The sequence below is a fragment of the Scyliorhinus canicula genome, chromosome 2 (genome assembly GCF_902713615.1).
Source record: "Scyliorhinus canicula chromosome 2, sScyCan1.1, whole genome shotgun sequence".
NCBI classification, from domain to species: domain Eukaryota; kingdom Metazoa; phylum Chordata; class Chondrichthyes; order Carcharhiniformes; family Scyliorhinidae; genus Scyliorhinus; species Scyliorhinus canicula.
The window spans coordinates 105,630,359-105,647,532 of record NC_052147.1 but is presented as its reverse complement, the minus strand read 5'-3'; the positions used below and the strand labels follow the sequence as shown (position 1 = coordinate 105,647,532).

General features: G+C 43.2%; 1 protein-coding gene across 7 annotated transcripts in view; it reads left to right on the top strand.

Annotated features, from left to right (window-relative positions):
- The window catches only part of sipa1l1 (signal-induced proliferation-associated 1 like 1), a 483,945-nt gene that overhangs the window by 410,645 nt on the left and 56,126 nt on the right, over positions 1-17,174 (top strand). For all 7 annotated transcript variants that reach the window (XM_038784402.1, XM_038784345.1, XM_038784365.1 and 4 more), the window contains one exon: positions 2,755-2,985. In XM_038784402.1, coding sequence (XP_038640330.1) covers positions 2,755-2,985 — 231 coding nt within the window. The remainder of the gene's footprint in view (positions 1-2,754; positions 2,986-17,174) is intronic.

The window sequence follows — 17,174 nt, the reverse complement described above, 5'->3', positions numbered from 1 at the left end:
GTCTGCGTGGGTTTCGCCCCCACAACCCAAAGATGTGTAGGTTAGGTGGATTGGCCACATTAAATTGCCCCTTAATTGGAAAAAATAATTGGGTACTCTAAATTTATATTTAAAAAAAAGTGTGCAAATGCAGCTGAGTCTGCTTCCTGGACAGTTAGCTGAGAGCAGAACCCAGGATGAGTGCTGCTGACTTACTGCTTTGAATGACTGGGAGTAATAGTGCAGTGAGAATGGGAAATCTGTTCCAGGCTCGGAGTTGCACGAGTGTTGCCAATTGACTGCCTACAATTTTCTTTCCACCACTCCCTTTTGGGAATGGCCTGACCTGTGCTTGGCACCTCTGCACAAAGGCACTACTGAGGCCAGTAGGTAAGCATGTGGGAAATGACCACACATTGTATACTGTGACATAGTGTGTAACAGCTGAATTAGATCACTGCCAGATGATTTATCGATGTAATCCTGCAGTTCCAACAACCGAGTGTGCTGAGTTGGAAAATGCAGATTTGCAGATTTTACCTTTTATGTATTTAGACACTGAAATTTGCACTTGACAAAATGCTTCACAAAGCTGTTGTACTTGAACATGTATACACAGCACAACAATTAGCTGTGAAGGATAAATCAGGAGTAACAATCATGGGGATAACTTTTTTAAACTGTCTCCAACCTTAGCCCAGGAATGCGGAAGATAATTGTATCATCTCATTATCGTCTGCCAGAGAGCAACTAACTCATGTTGGGGCCGAGGAAGGAGGGTAGCTTTTCTGATGTGTAAAGCTCTGTGCCGCATCCTATTATCCACTAAACCATTTTGAGAACTGTATAAGCTACCAATCTTTTTCCACCTCAAGAAAAAATTATTCCATTAAGTTAGAGCAGTAAGTATTTGGAAACTTGAAAATAAGACAAAATAAATTTCTCATTGACGGTTAGCATTCCGTTGTTTCTGGTATCCTGTTCTGGTGACCAGATGGCAGTGGTTTTAGATCATGATGCTGGAATATCAGTTATAATATTGCAGAATAAGTTGAGCCTGAATTTAACCCTTTAAAAAAATAATTTCATGGGATGTGGGTGTCTTTGGCTGGGCCAGCTTTTATTCCCCATCCCTAATACCAATGAGGGGACATTTTGAGAGTCAACTACATTGTTGTGGATCTGGAGCTACATGTAGGTCAGACCAGGTGAGGATGGCAGATTTCCTTCCCTAAAGGACATTCGTGGACCAGATGGCTTTTTACCACAATTGGCAATGGTTTCATGGTCATCATTAGACCTTTAATTCCAGATTTTTAATCAATTCAAATTTCATTACCTGCCGTTGTGGGATTCAAACTAGTCCAGTGATAATACCACATCACCACTGCCTCCCCATTCAGAATGCTGGATGTTTTTCACAATTGTTTTTGGGATAGTCAGCTGTTATGTATATATCAATTTACGTTACAATGGTTACTTATTCTGTAAAAACATGTTGCCTGAGTATGTCAATGTGATTTGAATGTGTTTTAAGAATCTGAACCTGAAAAGGAAATTTTTACATGTGCCTAAGTTCCTATTAGTAAGTTAACATCAGAAATCTAGCACCATTACCAGAAATGATACCCTATGGCTAGATTAATAACCTTCAGGATAAATTTGGTGAGAATGATTTTCCATGAAGGGGTGTTATTTATATAGCCTGCACTAAATCCCACTTGCCCATTATTCCCGTCTTTGATGACTTAGGTCATTCCTAATCCCCCAACCCCTCAAATTTAATTAATCTCACACATATCCCCTTATCAGCGGCCACCTCCCCCTTTCTACTCCAACCCTATAACTTGTGGCAAGAACTTTTCAGTCCTCTGATCCTGACATCTTCTGAATCTTTCTATCTTTTCCCCCGCCCCAAACTCTGGAATTAACCGACACTCTTCTGTGTCCCATCCCTCTTTTTTTTTAAAGACTCTACTTGGTCACAGATTTGACCAAGTGGCATCATTTTCTTTGGTGAGATTTATTAGTAGTGCAATCATTGGTGTATCAATTTATTTGTGTATTGCAAAAGAACAACATGCTCTTTTTACACCGATACAAATCTAAAGGTTTGATGAACAAATAGATTCCTTCCCCAGGCCGTACAGTATTTAACTAACTGTTTAAGGAAGAGTTGTTGGACAGTTGAAGATGACTAGTTGTTTTTTAAAAATTTAGATTATCCAATTATTTTTTCCAATTAAGGGGCAATTTAGCATGGCCAATCCACCTATACTGCACATCTTTTGGGTTGTGGGGGTGAAACCCACGCAGACATGGGAAGAATGTGCAAATTCCACACTGAGTGACCCAGGGCTGGGATTCGAACCCAGGTCCTCAGCGCCGTAGGCAGCAATGCTAACCACTGTGCCGCCGTGCTGCCCTATGACTAGTTTAACCTTTGTTCCTGTCCATCCAAACAAATCGGTGGAGAAGATGGAAGATATATTTCTCCCCTGTCCACCTAACAACTTGCACCTTTATCTGCTCATCACGTAGATCCTTTAAGTGCTATATTAATGTCAAGCCAACAAAGATGCAAATGATCAGTAATTATGCAATGCAGCCCACTTTTGTGAAATCAGTTGTCTGTTTTAACAAGAGGAAGATTATAGTTTAAAGTTGATATTTTCGTCCTTTAATTTGGTGCAACAACATTGGCAATGAAACACGAGTTCTTTGTTGGATTAAGTCGCATACTCTCTGTAACAAGTTATTTCATTTTCCCTCTAGTACTCTGAGTTCAAGACATTCCATAAGCCCAGTAATCTTCACACGCAGTAAGAGTTCACCTCATGATGAGATTCGTCCAACTTCTTCGCCACAGCCTTTACTCCACTCATCCTCGGCATCTGGACCCAGGACATTTTACCCTCGTCAAGGAGCCACCAGCAAATACCTAATAGGTTGGAAAAAGCCAGAAGGGACTACCATTAACTCTGTTGGATTTGTGGATACAAGAAAGTAAGAATCTAAGTCTTCCGCTAATTCCCTGAAGTGTTTTTGTTTCTCCTAACCCGTAGTGTGTAACCGGGTTACACTTTGCATAAACTACAAGACTAACAGTTATTGGAATCCTTCTTCCCATCCTTATCATAGAACAGTAGGCCAAATAATATTGGGCAGCACGGTAGCATAGTGGTTAGCACAATTGCTTCACAGCTCCAGGGTCCCAGGTTCGATTCCTGGCTGGGTCACTCTCTGTGCGGAGTTTGCACATTCTCCCCGTGTTTGAGTGGGTTTCCTTCGGGGCTCCGGTTTCCTACCACAGTCCAAACATGTGCGGGTTAGGTGGATTGGCCATGCTAAATTGCCCTTAGTGTCCTAAAAGGTTAAGTGGGGGTTGCTGGGTTACGGGGATAGGGTAGATATGTGGGCTTGAGTACGGTGATCTTTGTAAGGGCCGATGCAGACTCGATGGGCCAAATGGCCTCCTTCTGCACTGTAAATTCTAAAAAAAAATATCATTCACCTCTTCTGCTAATCACGTTAAAAAATATTTCTGAAATTGGCAATGGAACAGCATAGTTGGTTCAGCTGAGCGCATTTGCACAAGATATATGTTCTGAAACCAATACAGTATATCTGTGCCATGCTTGCTCTTAGAGCAGGAGGAACAACCATTACTAATGTGTAGGAATTCTGCTTAAGGTTGAACTCAATGACTCGGTAAACCTTATGGTATAAATTTAAACCATGCATGCCTGAAAATGCAGCTCTTTATATATTGTGTACTCATAACTATTATGCACCAATGGTTTGATGCCAATCCTAGGATCCACTTTCTAGAGAAAGGGTTAGGGTTTCGTGATCGTTTATTTCAATTATTGATCACTTTTTATGAAGAATTTTCTGGTATAATTTCCTTTTGCTGTCTTGCTTATTTTTCATGGCAATGTTGAAATAATGCTTTGCTTTTTTTATCGGTCCTGATGTCTTAATATGCATCTTATTTAGTGTACCTTAACCAGAGGGATGCAAGGGAACTTTCTTGTCGCAAGGCAAAATTATGTAGACAATTGAGGACCTGCTGTTTGTAGACAGGCACAAATCATTTGCTTATAGTCAGCATTTATTTTGGATCGTACCAGAGTGAGCAATAAAGATAAAGATGCTTTCTGTCTGCACTTTCTTTCTGCTTTAGGTTTCCCTCTTTAGGTTTCACTGTGATGCAGTGAAATGCAGCCCAAAGTCCAAAGCTGACTTTGACATAGATTAACAGGAATTTCTGTTCCGTGTGGTGCCTGCACCTGTGTTGTTTTTCTTGGCAATACTAGGAGGCTGCACTGCCACATACCAGACAGCTTCGAGACAGTCTTTTCACGTCAATAGTTGCCTTGATGGATGAGGAATAGAAAAGATTGCTGCACTTCAGTTGAGGCCTGGCAGAATCTGCCACCCTTTATTATTTTTGTTAATGCAACACTCTTCGAGTTAGTAGATTCCAGTTTTATCACAGTGCATAAATATTGCTGGTTTGCCAAATCTCCTTAGCATTTAGATTTCTTTAAAAATCCAGAAGCTTCAGTGTTTTATTTTCTTGCTATTCTTTTCTTTAAAAGGAAATTTTCTACAACATTTTATGTCTGGTGGAATGTCAGGTAGTTAAATTTTCTTAACTTATTGTATTCTCTCAATTCTCACGAGCTTTTATGGTGCCAGAAAGTGTTTGCTGGTCTTTTGAGACATTTGTGTGATTATATTTGATGTGTTGGTTATGGTATAACCAGTTTGATGCATGCGTTTTATGGTGTGAATTGCAGATGGCATGAAGGCATTTGGCTTGACAATTGGGAGCTACTCAATAGGTGTAAATAAGGGTGCCTTGGAAAACCATCCAACTATCTACACTCAACTCCAATGTATTCTGCCATTTTGTTTATTACCATGTGAGTGTCTCTCTCTCTTTCGCACGCACGCACACACATACACATCCACACACTCTCTCATGCTCTCTCACACACTTTCGCGCTCTCACTCACACAAGCGCACCCTCTCTCTTTCTCTCTCTCACAGACACACACACACACACACACACACACACGCATAACCATTACAAGAATATCCATATCTTTCTTTATAGCCTAATCTCTTTCTAAGAGCTTTGATTAATGGGCAATTGATTAAATTTCCATTTTGAAAACAAGGGCTTGTTTTAATACTCAAAAACAAACAGATTAGGCAATTATCAATTCAGTAATGTTCCCAACATGATCCAGGTTGCCTTCCCTCCGAAAACTGCTGATCGACTCTCCAATCGTTATCCAATGGATGTCTTTCAATTGATACTCGAGTTCAAACCTGATCTCCTGGTCATGTGTAAAAGCACTTCAGCATTGCTGCAACTGATTATGTTATAATAAGTATTTTCAATATTAGCTAACTGAGCTAGCCAGTGCAGTAGATAATTTATATTATATCATAGAGCATCAGAGCATTTTGCAATCGTCCAACTCTTTTTGATTTCATCAAAAGGTAGTGTTTCTTGCCAAAGTATTGGCGCACCATGGTGTGGATGCTACGACACTGAAAGAAATCAAGTTTGTTCAGTAAGGACAAAGTTAGAAAAGTTGGAGCTGGCTGCATCTGGCAATATGAGAAATTTGCCAAACACAAAATCACAGGGGTGGGTTTTATGATTGATAATTAATTTGTGTTATTCAGCATTTTGCATAATTAATTAAGCATGATCAGTTTTTGAAAAAAATTGAAAGAGTCTAAGCATTATCTATGACCGGTGACAATACGAGGAAGAAACAGTTCTATTTTACCACTTTTACTGAAATTTTACAAGCAGATAAACTTGTCATGGAAACTTCCAATTTATTGTGTGACATTGAAAACAGCCATGGACTATTTGCTGGGCAAAATGTCTCCAAAGAAAATGTTCTCTGCAACACACAACCTTACATCACACTTGAAAGAATCCGACACCTTGACTGCAGCAAGAGAAACTGTTGTTCCTGTTGTCACGTGCATTCTTGAAACTGCGTGCTATCTTGTAATGGTGCTCACAACCAATCTCAAGCCTGCAGCCATGACGTACATCGTGCTGTTTAGCTCTGACATGGGAGTGAGAAGGAGGATGTGGAGCCGGAAGCTTCGGCACACAAAGATTACCCAAACTTCACTGTTCGGTTAAGTGCCCTGCATAAATTTGTGGCTGAATTTGCTGCTCTTCGGTAATGGTGCTTTTGTCTTCCTTATCATGATGTATAAATGTCTAATCCACACTGTCAACTTATGCTTAACCATTATTGTGCAACAAGGTGAAGGAATGTGAAACATAATCTTAAAGAGCAAATTAAATAAACCCTTTGTTTGTCTAGTTACTGTTGGAATCCCCCTTCTTCACGTAATGAGCGTGTTAGCCTAATTCATATGCAACAATCTAAATACCGTGTACAGTGACAAATCAGATTTGAGCTCTTAATTATTGTTTTTATTGATGATCAGAACTGAAAATTTTGGACTTCAGCAATAGCCAACACTTTCAGGAGAGAAGTGAAAATTGGATACACATCATTACATTTTGAGGGAGAAATTGGCATTTTTCCTACGTTCTGTCTCCTTCATCAAGCTGGCACACCAGTACAGCACCGAGAGAATGCTGCACTATCAGAGGTGTGGTGTGTTTCAAATGAGACATTAAACCGAGGTGCACTCATTTAGACGTAAAAGATCCTGTGGTATTATTATGGTGAACAGCAGGGAATTGTTTGTTAGCAAATATTTATCCCTCAATCAACATCACATAAACAGATGATTTGGTCATTGATATTTGTGGGAGCTTGTTGTACGCAAATTTGCTACCACTTTTCCTGCATTATACAGTGAATACAAATTGAAAAGTAATTAATTGGTTGTACAAATGTTGACTGGTCATGAAAGGCGTTATTTAAATGGAATTTTTTTGATTTTCTTTAACTTCACAAAGACATACACTTGCCGTGCAGGTTAGGTGGATTGGCCATGATAATTGACCATTAGTGACCAAAAAGGTTAGGAGGGGTTATTGGGTTACGAGGATAGGGAGGAAGTGAGGGCTTAAGTGGGTCGGTGCAGACTTAATGGGCTGAATGGCCTCCTTCTGCACTGTATGTTCTATGTTCATTGCAATGGAATCAGACTGCTATCAGCAATGGTTTGCAACAACACAAAGATTGCAATAAATCAGCCTTGTTAATTATATGAGCATGATATTTACATAATTCATGGCACTGTCAGGAATTTGCTTCCCAAGCATTTTCAAAGTGTGAAAAAGCGATCTAGCAATACAGGGCCTAGTCAATTTCTGAAATTTATTCTATCAAACGGTTGTGAGAAAAAGAGTGATGATAGCAGGCACACTTTCAGGTATAAAAACTTACTGTATATTGTAAGTGTGCAAGTATGTGTGTGTTAGTAATTGACCACCTTAATTTTGGAATACGTTCCATACATAGTTTGCATCTTTTATGTAGCGGAAAAAAGACTTTCTCCATAAAAGTAAAGGATCAGTTGGTCAGTTGTTTATTTAAAAAAAAAAAAATTTTAAGATACTGGTCTCCATTCATTCACCTTTATTCATTTCTCCCTTTAATATTTGACTGTCTGTAGGGGTGCAAGTAAGGGATTTTGTCCATTTCTAAATGTGCAAACTTACCATTGATAGATAATTGGGTTTTTATATATTTTATTGGAAGCCTGTGACACCACCTCTCCACCCACCCCCCCCCCCCCCCCCCCAAACCCCAGATGGAATTGCTGTAAGACTTGTGTTTGAACATTGTGTGGTTGGGTACCAGATTGTGTGTCATGTCTGGTGCTTTGCATACCTATAGGAAGGTGCAGGCCAGTGGATGATTGATGGTATTCCACAGAGTAGGAAATTCAGGAATGCTAGTCACCCTATATGAAGCCTGCAAGTCATCGACATTCATTATTGGTGAAGAAATGGAAAAGGGGAAAACTTGGAGGGATCGCTTAGAAAGTGCACCTTTGGATATATAAATAAAAAATACTGGAAATATTCAGCAGGTCAGCCTGCATCTATGGAGAGAACAGAGTTAATTTTCAGGTCAATCACCTTTCATCAGAACGGAAGGAAGATAGGGTGGCACGGTAGCACTGTTGCTTCACAGCGCCAGGGACCCAGATTTGATTCCCGGCTGGGTCACTGTATGTGCGTAGTCTGCACAGGAAACCCCTGCGTTCGCGTGGGTTTCCTCCGGGTGCTCCCTTTTTTTCCCACAAATCCTGAAAAGTGTGCTGTTAGATAATTTGGACATTCTGAATTCTCCCTTCGTGTACCTGAACAGGCGCCGGATGTGGCAACTAGGGGCTTTTCACAGTAACTTCATTGCTGTGTTAATGTAAGCCTACTTGTGACAATAAAGATTATTATTCATATTATTATAGAATACCAACTTCCAGATGGATTCTATTTCCTTTCTGAGCTGGTGAAAGATCATTGATCTGAAACCTTAGCTCTGTTTCTCTCCACAAGTGCTGCTTGACCTGCTGCATATTTCCAGAGTTTTTTATTTTCAATACAGATTTCCAGAATTCGCATGCTTTGTTTTCACCTTTTGGGTTTATTAAGTTAGTATGATGTTGGGCTGTTCAGTGGATAAATAAATTGCTCATACATGAAGAATAATACTTTGAATAACACACTGGAGTTCATTGTGGGCAAGTGTGAGATCAAGCACTTGGGGCTCAAGAAAGATAGGTCCAGAGTACTTTCTAAATAGCAAGAATCCATGAACTGTGGAGGTGATGTGGAAAGACCTGTGGGCCGAATCCTGCACTGTAAGGATTCTATTAAAAATGAAAAGACCTCTGGAAAAGGCCTCTGTTGGTCTTTATATGAAGAGTTCTGTTACAGTTCCATGAAACTGGTTAGACTGTCACTTGAAATATTGTCTTCAGGGCAGCACGGTGTGGCGCAGTGGGTTAGCCCTGTTGCCTCACAGCGCCGAGGTCCCAGGTTCGATCCTGGCTCTGCGTCACTGTCCGTGTGGAGTTTGCACATTCTCCCCGTGTTCGCGCGGGTTTCGCCCCCACAACCCAAAGATGTAGAGGGTAGGTAGATTGGCCACTGTAAATTACCCCTTAATTGGAAAAAATGAATTGGGTACTCTAAATTTATTTTTTTAAAATATATTCTCTTCCGTTCTGGCACCACACTTCAGAGAGTGCAGAACAGATTCCCCAGAAAGATACTGAAGCTGAAAGGGTTAAATTATGGGGAAAGATTGCATAGACTGGTCTTTCGTTACCGTGTGCATAGAATATTAAGGATGAATTGAGGGTTAAAAAATGTGAAAGTGTAGATAAAACAAAATTATTTCCTCTGCTAAAAGAATCCAAAAGCAGAAAGCAAAACTGTAAAAACTGAAGCCAGGCCATTCAAGGGTGATGTCAGGTATTAGCTCTTCATGTAAAGGGTAGTTGATATCTGGAACAAAGGGCCAGACTTATGAGAGTCGGAAATACGCGGCAGACATTTACTAATGGCAGCAGAAGCCAATGCAGAAGTCATGCTCCTGTCTTTGACAGGTCCAATTTATGCTGGATGAGAAAAGGGAGCGGAACATGATTCACACAGAAAGGAAAAGCAAACTCAGAAGGGCCATCAGATCCGAATTCAAGCAGACCTCATTTTGGCTGTTGCAGCAGCCTTAATTCGCAGTATGCGAGTCATGAACTGATGCCATAGATGGAAATGCTCTGAAGTGTGGATAGGAGGTATATAACTATCATGATCGGAAGTTTTTTAAATGCCACACTTTAAAAAAAAAAGACAGGCTCTGGCTGTCAACAAGCTTCTTTAAAAAAATCACTGTTAGGTTAGGGGGAAAAAAGTAGAACCTGATCATGCATTTTCATTGGAGCTTTTTGTTGACGTTTCCCCAAGGCTTTTGTCATGTCATTCTGAATGCTTGGCTGAGTTTCGAAAGCTGCATTTATCTCAGCGAGGCACTCCGAGTTCACCATTTGATTAACAGTTGAAAGAGTCTGTTCAAGGGTTACCTGTCTTTGATGTGGGGTCTGAATAGAAGTTTGTTTTTATAAGAGATCAACCTCTTCCGATTTACATGCCATGAATGGGTTCTATGAATGGGGGTGTTTTCACTATTACATGTGAAGGAACAAGAGCTGTTGCAGATTGTTAGAAGTATTTTGTCATCTTTAGATCGCTCATAAGACCTTCCCATTGTGGATATTGAATAAGTCGCTATGTAGGTGGCATGGAGGCTATGAGGGGCCATGGGGATAGGTACGGATTGAGGGGCTGGCAGGGATGAGAGCTAGAGGGCCTAACACCTTATAAAGCAACTAGGACCAAGTCACAGAAAACAGAAGTGTACCCTCCAAGCAGGCAACCTTGTCATTCTGTCCACCGCCACGGCCATCTACGCTCTGCTTTTGGGGTTAGTGACTGAAACATTGTACCTCGAAAACCAAAATCCATCCCAAACTCTATCACACCCCCCACCCCACCCCCCCCCCCCCCACCCCACCCCCCCCCCACCCCCCCCCCCCACCCCACCCACCCCCCACCCCACACCCCCCCCCACCCCCACCCACCCCACCACCCCCCCCACCCCCCACCACCCCACCACCCCCACCCCCACCCCCCCCACCCCCACACCCCACCCACCCCCCCCACACCCCCACCCCCCCACCCCCCCACCCCCCCCCCCCCCCCACACCCCCACACCCCCCCCCCCCTTTTCGTTCCTTGAATCTCGTCTCTTGAATTATGACATTCTTCGCGATTTTAACTTGGTTAACTTGCCTCTAACATACATACAAACACTTTTGCAGCTTTAAGACTTCAACTCTAGTTTTCAAGTCTATCTTAACCCTTGAACCTTCAGGCCACCATAACTGCTGAAGCTGCATATTTCACAGCAACCCCCAACCTGTGGTGATAACTTTAGTCACTTCTAGGCTTCTATAGCAGTATCTAACGCATGACAATTACCTATCGACTGGCAATGTCCAATGCAATTCTTCCTCCCACCCCACCAACATGATGGAAGTTATTTCCTGGCAAATGCAAAGATCTTTGTGATGCACCCCTATTTTTACACTTTTTTAGCAGGTAGCTTTGCAACATTTAGCCTAGGTATATGCACCTACGTCAACCCAACTAACAACTCCTAACCAAACTCTTGCAAATTAAGGAAAAAAAACTGAAGTTACAGTCAGGCAGGTGGTCAAAGCAACAGGTGTTTCAGGGATCTCCCGTCAAAAAGTAAGTTATTATTAACAGCTAGAAGTGAGGTGGCACAGTGGTTAGCACTGCTGTCTACGACCTCGGGTCACTGTCTATGTGGAGTTTGCACATTCTCCCCGTGTCTGCGTGGGTCTCACTCCCACAGTCCAAAGATAAGCAGGTTAGGTGGATTGGCCACGCTAAATTGCCCCTTAATTGGGGAAAAAAAGTTGGATACTCTAAATTTATTTTTCAAAAAGGGAGGCCAGAGCTATGAAGCTGGTCGATTCAATAAAGGTGGTCTGAGACCAGGTGTTCCAGGGTCTCTAGTTTAAATACAAATTAGAGTTAATGGTTAGAAGGGATACTGAAGTTGCAAAGCTGATTGGATCAATTTGTTGTGGGAAGCAGGAACACTCTTCTCAGTGGTCAGGAGATCATCCACTTAAGGTTTTAAATGGGAGTGTTTTCACAATCAAATATGTTAGAAGCTTTGTTTTCATCTCTGCATAGCTCCTGAGGTCTTCCCTTGGAGGTTACTGGGTGAATAGCTATGTCGGTGGCTTGGAGGTGATGAGGGAACATGGGGATGAGTAGGGGTGAAAAATCCCAATAATACGTGAAAAGGAGGACTTTTTATTACTACATTTTCTTCACGATACAGAATGATAACTTTGGCATTGTGAAGTCAAACAGTAGGAATCTTCACTGTGAGCTGAAATTGTTTTTAAAATGTTTTAGTGAAGGTGAGACAATGGTTGGAATTTTACTGGCCATTCACGCCGACGGTGCACTCCTACCATGGGTTCCCCGGCAACGAGGGGTGAATTCAACATGAAGCCCCATTGGCAACAATGCATCCAGAAGATCCCGCTGCCAGTCAATGGTGGGCTGCCTCCATTGCTATGAAACATGTGGGTTGAGTGGAAAATCGGGCCTATTGTTGAAACTAAAATGCATATGTTTAAAAGACTTCAAAAGCTGACTGGAGTAATAAAAAAGGATTAGAAAACTGTGTAGCACAAATAAATTAGTAAAATATTAATGCTGACCAAACTATTATGCATTTGTGGAACTTTGTTCGATTTTTAAACACTTAACCACTTGAATTCAACTAAATCCCATTCATATATGTAGTTTTAGATGAGCATTGACTATTATTCATAATTCATGATCGAGACCATTGCAGGTTTCCAGAAAGGTGAACATGGTCAGTAGACACAAAGCCATGTTTAAGATTCTGTAAAATAGATGACTGCAAAATTTCACACAGTGCTTTGTCTGCCCAATATATAGTAGATTAGCTATTAGATATAGTAAGGGGGGGGTGTAAGGTAAGAAAGATAGTGGCAAGGGAAGTGCATTCATCTCTCCTATTTAATTAATGCCACTGTGCATTGCTGCACAGACGTTTCAACTAATTTGTTCTGACATGGACCACGACAACTGGATTTACCAACTCCTTTCCAAGTTAATAGTCAGCCACCGTGATACATCCTTACCCTGGCAACACACCCATCAACATTCTCATTCTTAGATTCAGAGGATGCCATCTATCCCCCTAATTATAGAGACCCCTGTTACTGCCACATTTCTATTCTGCTCATTCCCATCTTAAACAACCTTCTAAGCCATAGTGACTTGGTTTGTTTTGTGGCTGTTCTCCCTGTAGACCCCTTGTCCTCACAGGTAGTGAACCAGAGCAAATAAGGAGTAAGCAGATGAGTGAACCAGAGCAGATAAGAGAACTAAATGTCAGGGTACATCTAGGCAATAGTGGCCATAATATAAATGCTTTTAAATGATAACGGAGAAGAACATAAGTGTGATTTTTTTTTAAACAGATTAAGAGATTAGAGCAAAGCTGATTTTGAGGATCTGAAAAAACTTGAACTAAGAATGGGCAACAATATTTACAAACCTTGGTGCAGAACAGTTTTTAAAAAGGTGTTCAACAGGGTGCAGGATAATATATGTTCCAGTAAAACAGAAGAACAAACTAAACACTGGTGAGACTCCATGGATGAATAAAAAAATAAGGAATAACTGAGGGTTAGGAATGAATCTTGCATTAAGTACATAGCCAGCAGAGGAGCGCAGGATAAGAGAGAATAAGAAGAGATTAGAAGTGAAGTCAAAAGGGCAATTAGGAACACAAAGATAAACTATGACATTATAAAGGAACATCAAACATTTTGCATGCACATCAATTTTTGAAAAAGTGAAGTTGTGGTATAAATAGGACCATTAGGATAGACTGAATAAGGTGACAGAAAATAATTTTTAAAAATGGCAGAAATATTGGGGGCGATTTAACAGAAACATTTTGAAGTGTCATTTTGGCTGCGATTGGCGGCTATTACTTGATGGCCACACTGGCGAGACCGCGCGGCCTGTATCTAAGGGCACTTACTGCAGGGAATGAGCCCCCACAAGGTTCTCTCCATTATTTGGCTCTTTCAGCATTTGATTTGCCTAACTTTCACCTCAGCGCCTCACCGCCTTTAAATGCTCTGTCACCACTCACTTCCTATCAACACACAAGCATGGCAGCATGCGGACCTGCTCCTCGCTTTGGGGATGTCGACCTGGACAGGCTTCTCAACGCTGTGAATTAGAGACGGGCATCCTGTTCCCCCAAGGTGGTTGGTGAACCAGCAGCAGGGTTAGCAATGCCACCTGGGAGGCAGTGAAAATGGCTGTCAGTGCAGGCGGCATGACCAGGAGGTCCAGTGTCCAAAGCAGGAAGACCAACTACCTCTACCGAGCTGCAATGGTAAGCTACCAACTCTCTCCTGGCATCAAGCCTTGGGATGAATCGGTTGCTTAGAAGTTCAGGGCTGCGGTGACCTTCATGGCCACCAGGAGCGGGTGTCCTCCTCCTCCATGGGGTGCCAAGTCCCTGAGGATGTGGCACAAGTGCCGCACTGTCTCTTTGTTGAGACGGAGTCTCCTGTGGCACATGCTGTCAGTCATCTTGAAAGACCAACAAAGCCTGTACACATTGGTCTGTTGCTGACATCCCCCTCTGGGTTCCTCCTCGGCCTGACGGCCGGCTGGGTCTTCAGGGTGTGCAGCGGCCCTCTACAAATGGGGTTCTGCCTCCTGTCTGCATCGACGCTGCTGTCGCTTTCTCCGGCATCTGGCTGTCTGGGCTGCCACCAACACCACAAAGGCAGTCTCTGTGGGACCAACAACACCAGCCACATCTGTAAGGAATTGGAGAAGGAGAGAGTCTGATGATCAGTTTGGACTTCCACCACGGGACCCTCAAATCCCCCAAGCCTCTCCCACTCTCATGTGTCCCGCCTTCTCTGAAGTCATCCACTGAGCCAGTTATGCTGGAGAACCTCGCTCTGCACACTCACCCCGGCCACAGCAGGAGCCTCCAGACCCCTGCCAGGAACATTAGGGAGACCGTACTCTGGTGCCTGTCCCTTACCCACACACTTGTCCTATGGTCACGAGGATAACCTAATTGCTGAAGCCCAGCTCTTGACTGTTTTATTTTTGGCTGCTGCTTCTATGGTGCTGACGCTTCTCGAGGAAGGCCAACTGTTCTTTCCTCAAAGTGTGATTGAAATGCAATGCAATAGTCATCATCAGAGAAGCCACTTGAGTAATATTTTATTGGCAAAAACAGTCAACATTAACAAAGATTTGAAAATCAACTACATATCTTTCTACATATCATACCAACCATTAATCACCAAGGAAATGTCACCATTCCATATTGGCACCAATACAAAGCTATATCAGCTCATTTTCACCAAAAAAAGCACAGGTATCATCCTCGCAGGTTCCTCAACAGAAACAGAGGACGAACTAGAGAATGTTCCATCATGTCTAGAACTTTGTCTTAGAAATTATCTGTGCAAGCCCGCCCACACCGCCCAATCTCATCGGAACCGAATCCTGGCAGCCACATATTCCACTGGCGCTCAAGATGCAGTTGAGCATCCTTGAAACAAAGCATCCGCAATCTGTAAAAGCATTTCCTCAACATTGTCATCGGGTTGCTCGTTTGGATCAATGTCGCGCACCAGGTCCCGCAGCATCTCCGTGCTTCAAACCTGATTGCCTTCCAGACTTGTAAGCCTCCTGAGCCCGGTGTTCCAGATATCTTAGAAACATTGTCCTCCTTTCAGGCTACAGAAAAGCAGCAGCAGCCTCCAGGCATTTGCAGCTATAAGCAGCAAACACAACCAGAATATTTTGTTTATTAAATGTTCAACAGTAACAAAGATTTGAAAATCAACTAGATAACATTCTACATATTACACTGACCATTACAACAAGGAAATATCACCGTTCCGTGTTGGTACCAATACAAAGCTATATCAGCTCATTTTCACAACAAAAAACACAGTACCACCCTCGCAGGTTCCTCAACAGAAACAGCCTGATAATGTGTTATCATATCCAGAACTTTGTCATCGAAATGATCTGTCCATCAATGTGTGACTTGTTTTTTTTTCGCAAACAATTTTATTGAGGTATTTTAGGCATATAGAAAAAGTGACATTATACAGTACTAAAAATAGAAGTCAAGGTACAAATTTAACATAGTGCAAACCGCAGCTCTGTTCATGCAAGGACCTGCCTCTATATCCGTCTACTCTACCCTAGGTGTCTCTCTCTCCCCCCCCCCCCCCCCGGCTGATGCTTACACCTCTGCGAAGAAATCAATAAATGGCTGCCACCTTCAGGCGCCTCCTAATAACGAACCTCTCAAGACGAACTTTACTTTCTCTCGGCCAAGAAAGCTTGCCATGTCCGATAGCCATACCTCAGCCCTTGGGGGCTTTGAGTCCGTCCGTGCTAACAGTATTCGTCGCCAGGCTACCAGGGAAGCAAAGGCCAGAATGTCGGCCTCTCTCTCTCTCTCTCTTCCTGGACTCCCGGGTCCTCCGAAACCCCAAAGATTGCCACCTCGGGGCTCATTACCACCTCAGTTTTCAATACCCAGGACATGACATCTGCGAATCCCTGCCAATACCCCCTGAGTTTAGGGCACGACCAGAACATGTGTAGATGGTTAGCCGGCCCTCCAGCGCATCTAGTACACTTGTCCTCCAGCCCGAAGAATTTGCTCATCCGGGCCACCGTCATGCCCGGTGCATGACCTTAAACTGGCTGAGCCTGGCGCATGCTGTGGTCATGTTTACTCTGCTCAGCGCTTCTGCCAAAATACCATTCTCCATCTCGCCCCCGACCCCGAACTCCTCTTCCCACTTAAGCTTCAGGCCCTCAGTCTGCGTATCCTCAGCTCCTTGTAGACGTCTGAGACTCTACCCTCTCCCACCTCTCCCCTAGAAACTACCCTGTCCTGCCTCCCCTTCGGCGGGAGACGTGGGAAGGACGGCACCAGTTCTGCATACAAAACCCCACACCTGTAAGTATCTAAAGTCGTTCCCTCTAGCCAGCCCAAACTTCTCCTCCAGCGCCCTCATGCTCGGAAAGCTCCATTCCAGGAACAGATCCGCCATCCTCACAATCCCCCCCTCCTCCACAGTAGATACCACCCGTCCATTTCCCCGGGGCAAATCGGTGGTTGACGCAGATTGGAGTCCACACTGATGCTCTTACCTCCCCTACACGTCTCCTCCACTGGCCCCAGATCCGAAGAGCCGCCTCTTCGGGCTGGTGAAGTACCCTGCCGACGGAAGCGGCAGAGGCGCCGTGACCAGGGCTGCTAAGCTAATTTCCCCTGCACAAAGCAGTCTCCATCTACTCAATGTGTGACTTGTTGCATATATCAGTGCCATTCTCTGTCCAGGAGCCGCAGCTGTGCAGGTTCTCTCACACAGCCCAATCTCACCGGAACCAAACCCTGGCATCCACATAATTCCACAGGTGCTCAAAGTGCAGTTGAACATCCTTGACTTCCAGCGTGTTTAACCCATGGTGCTGTGTCCGTTACATGCAGCATTTACCACACCAG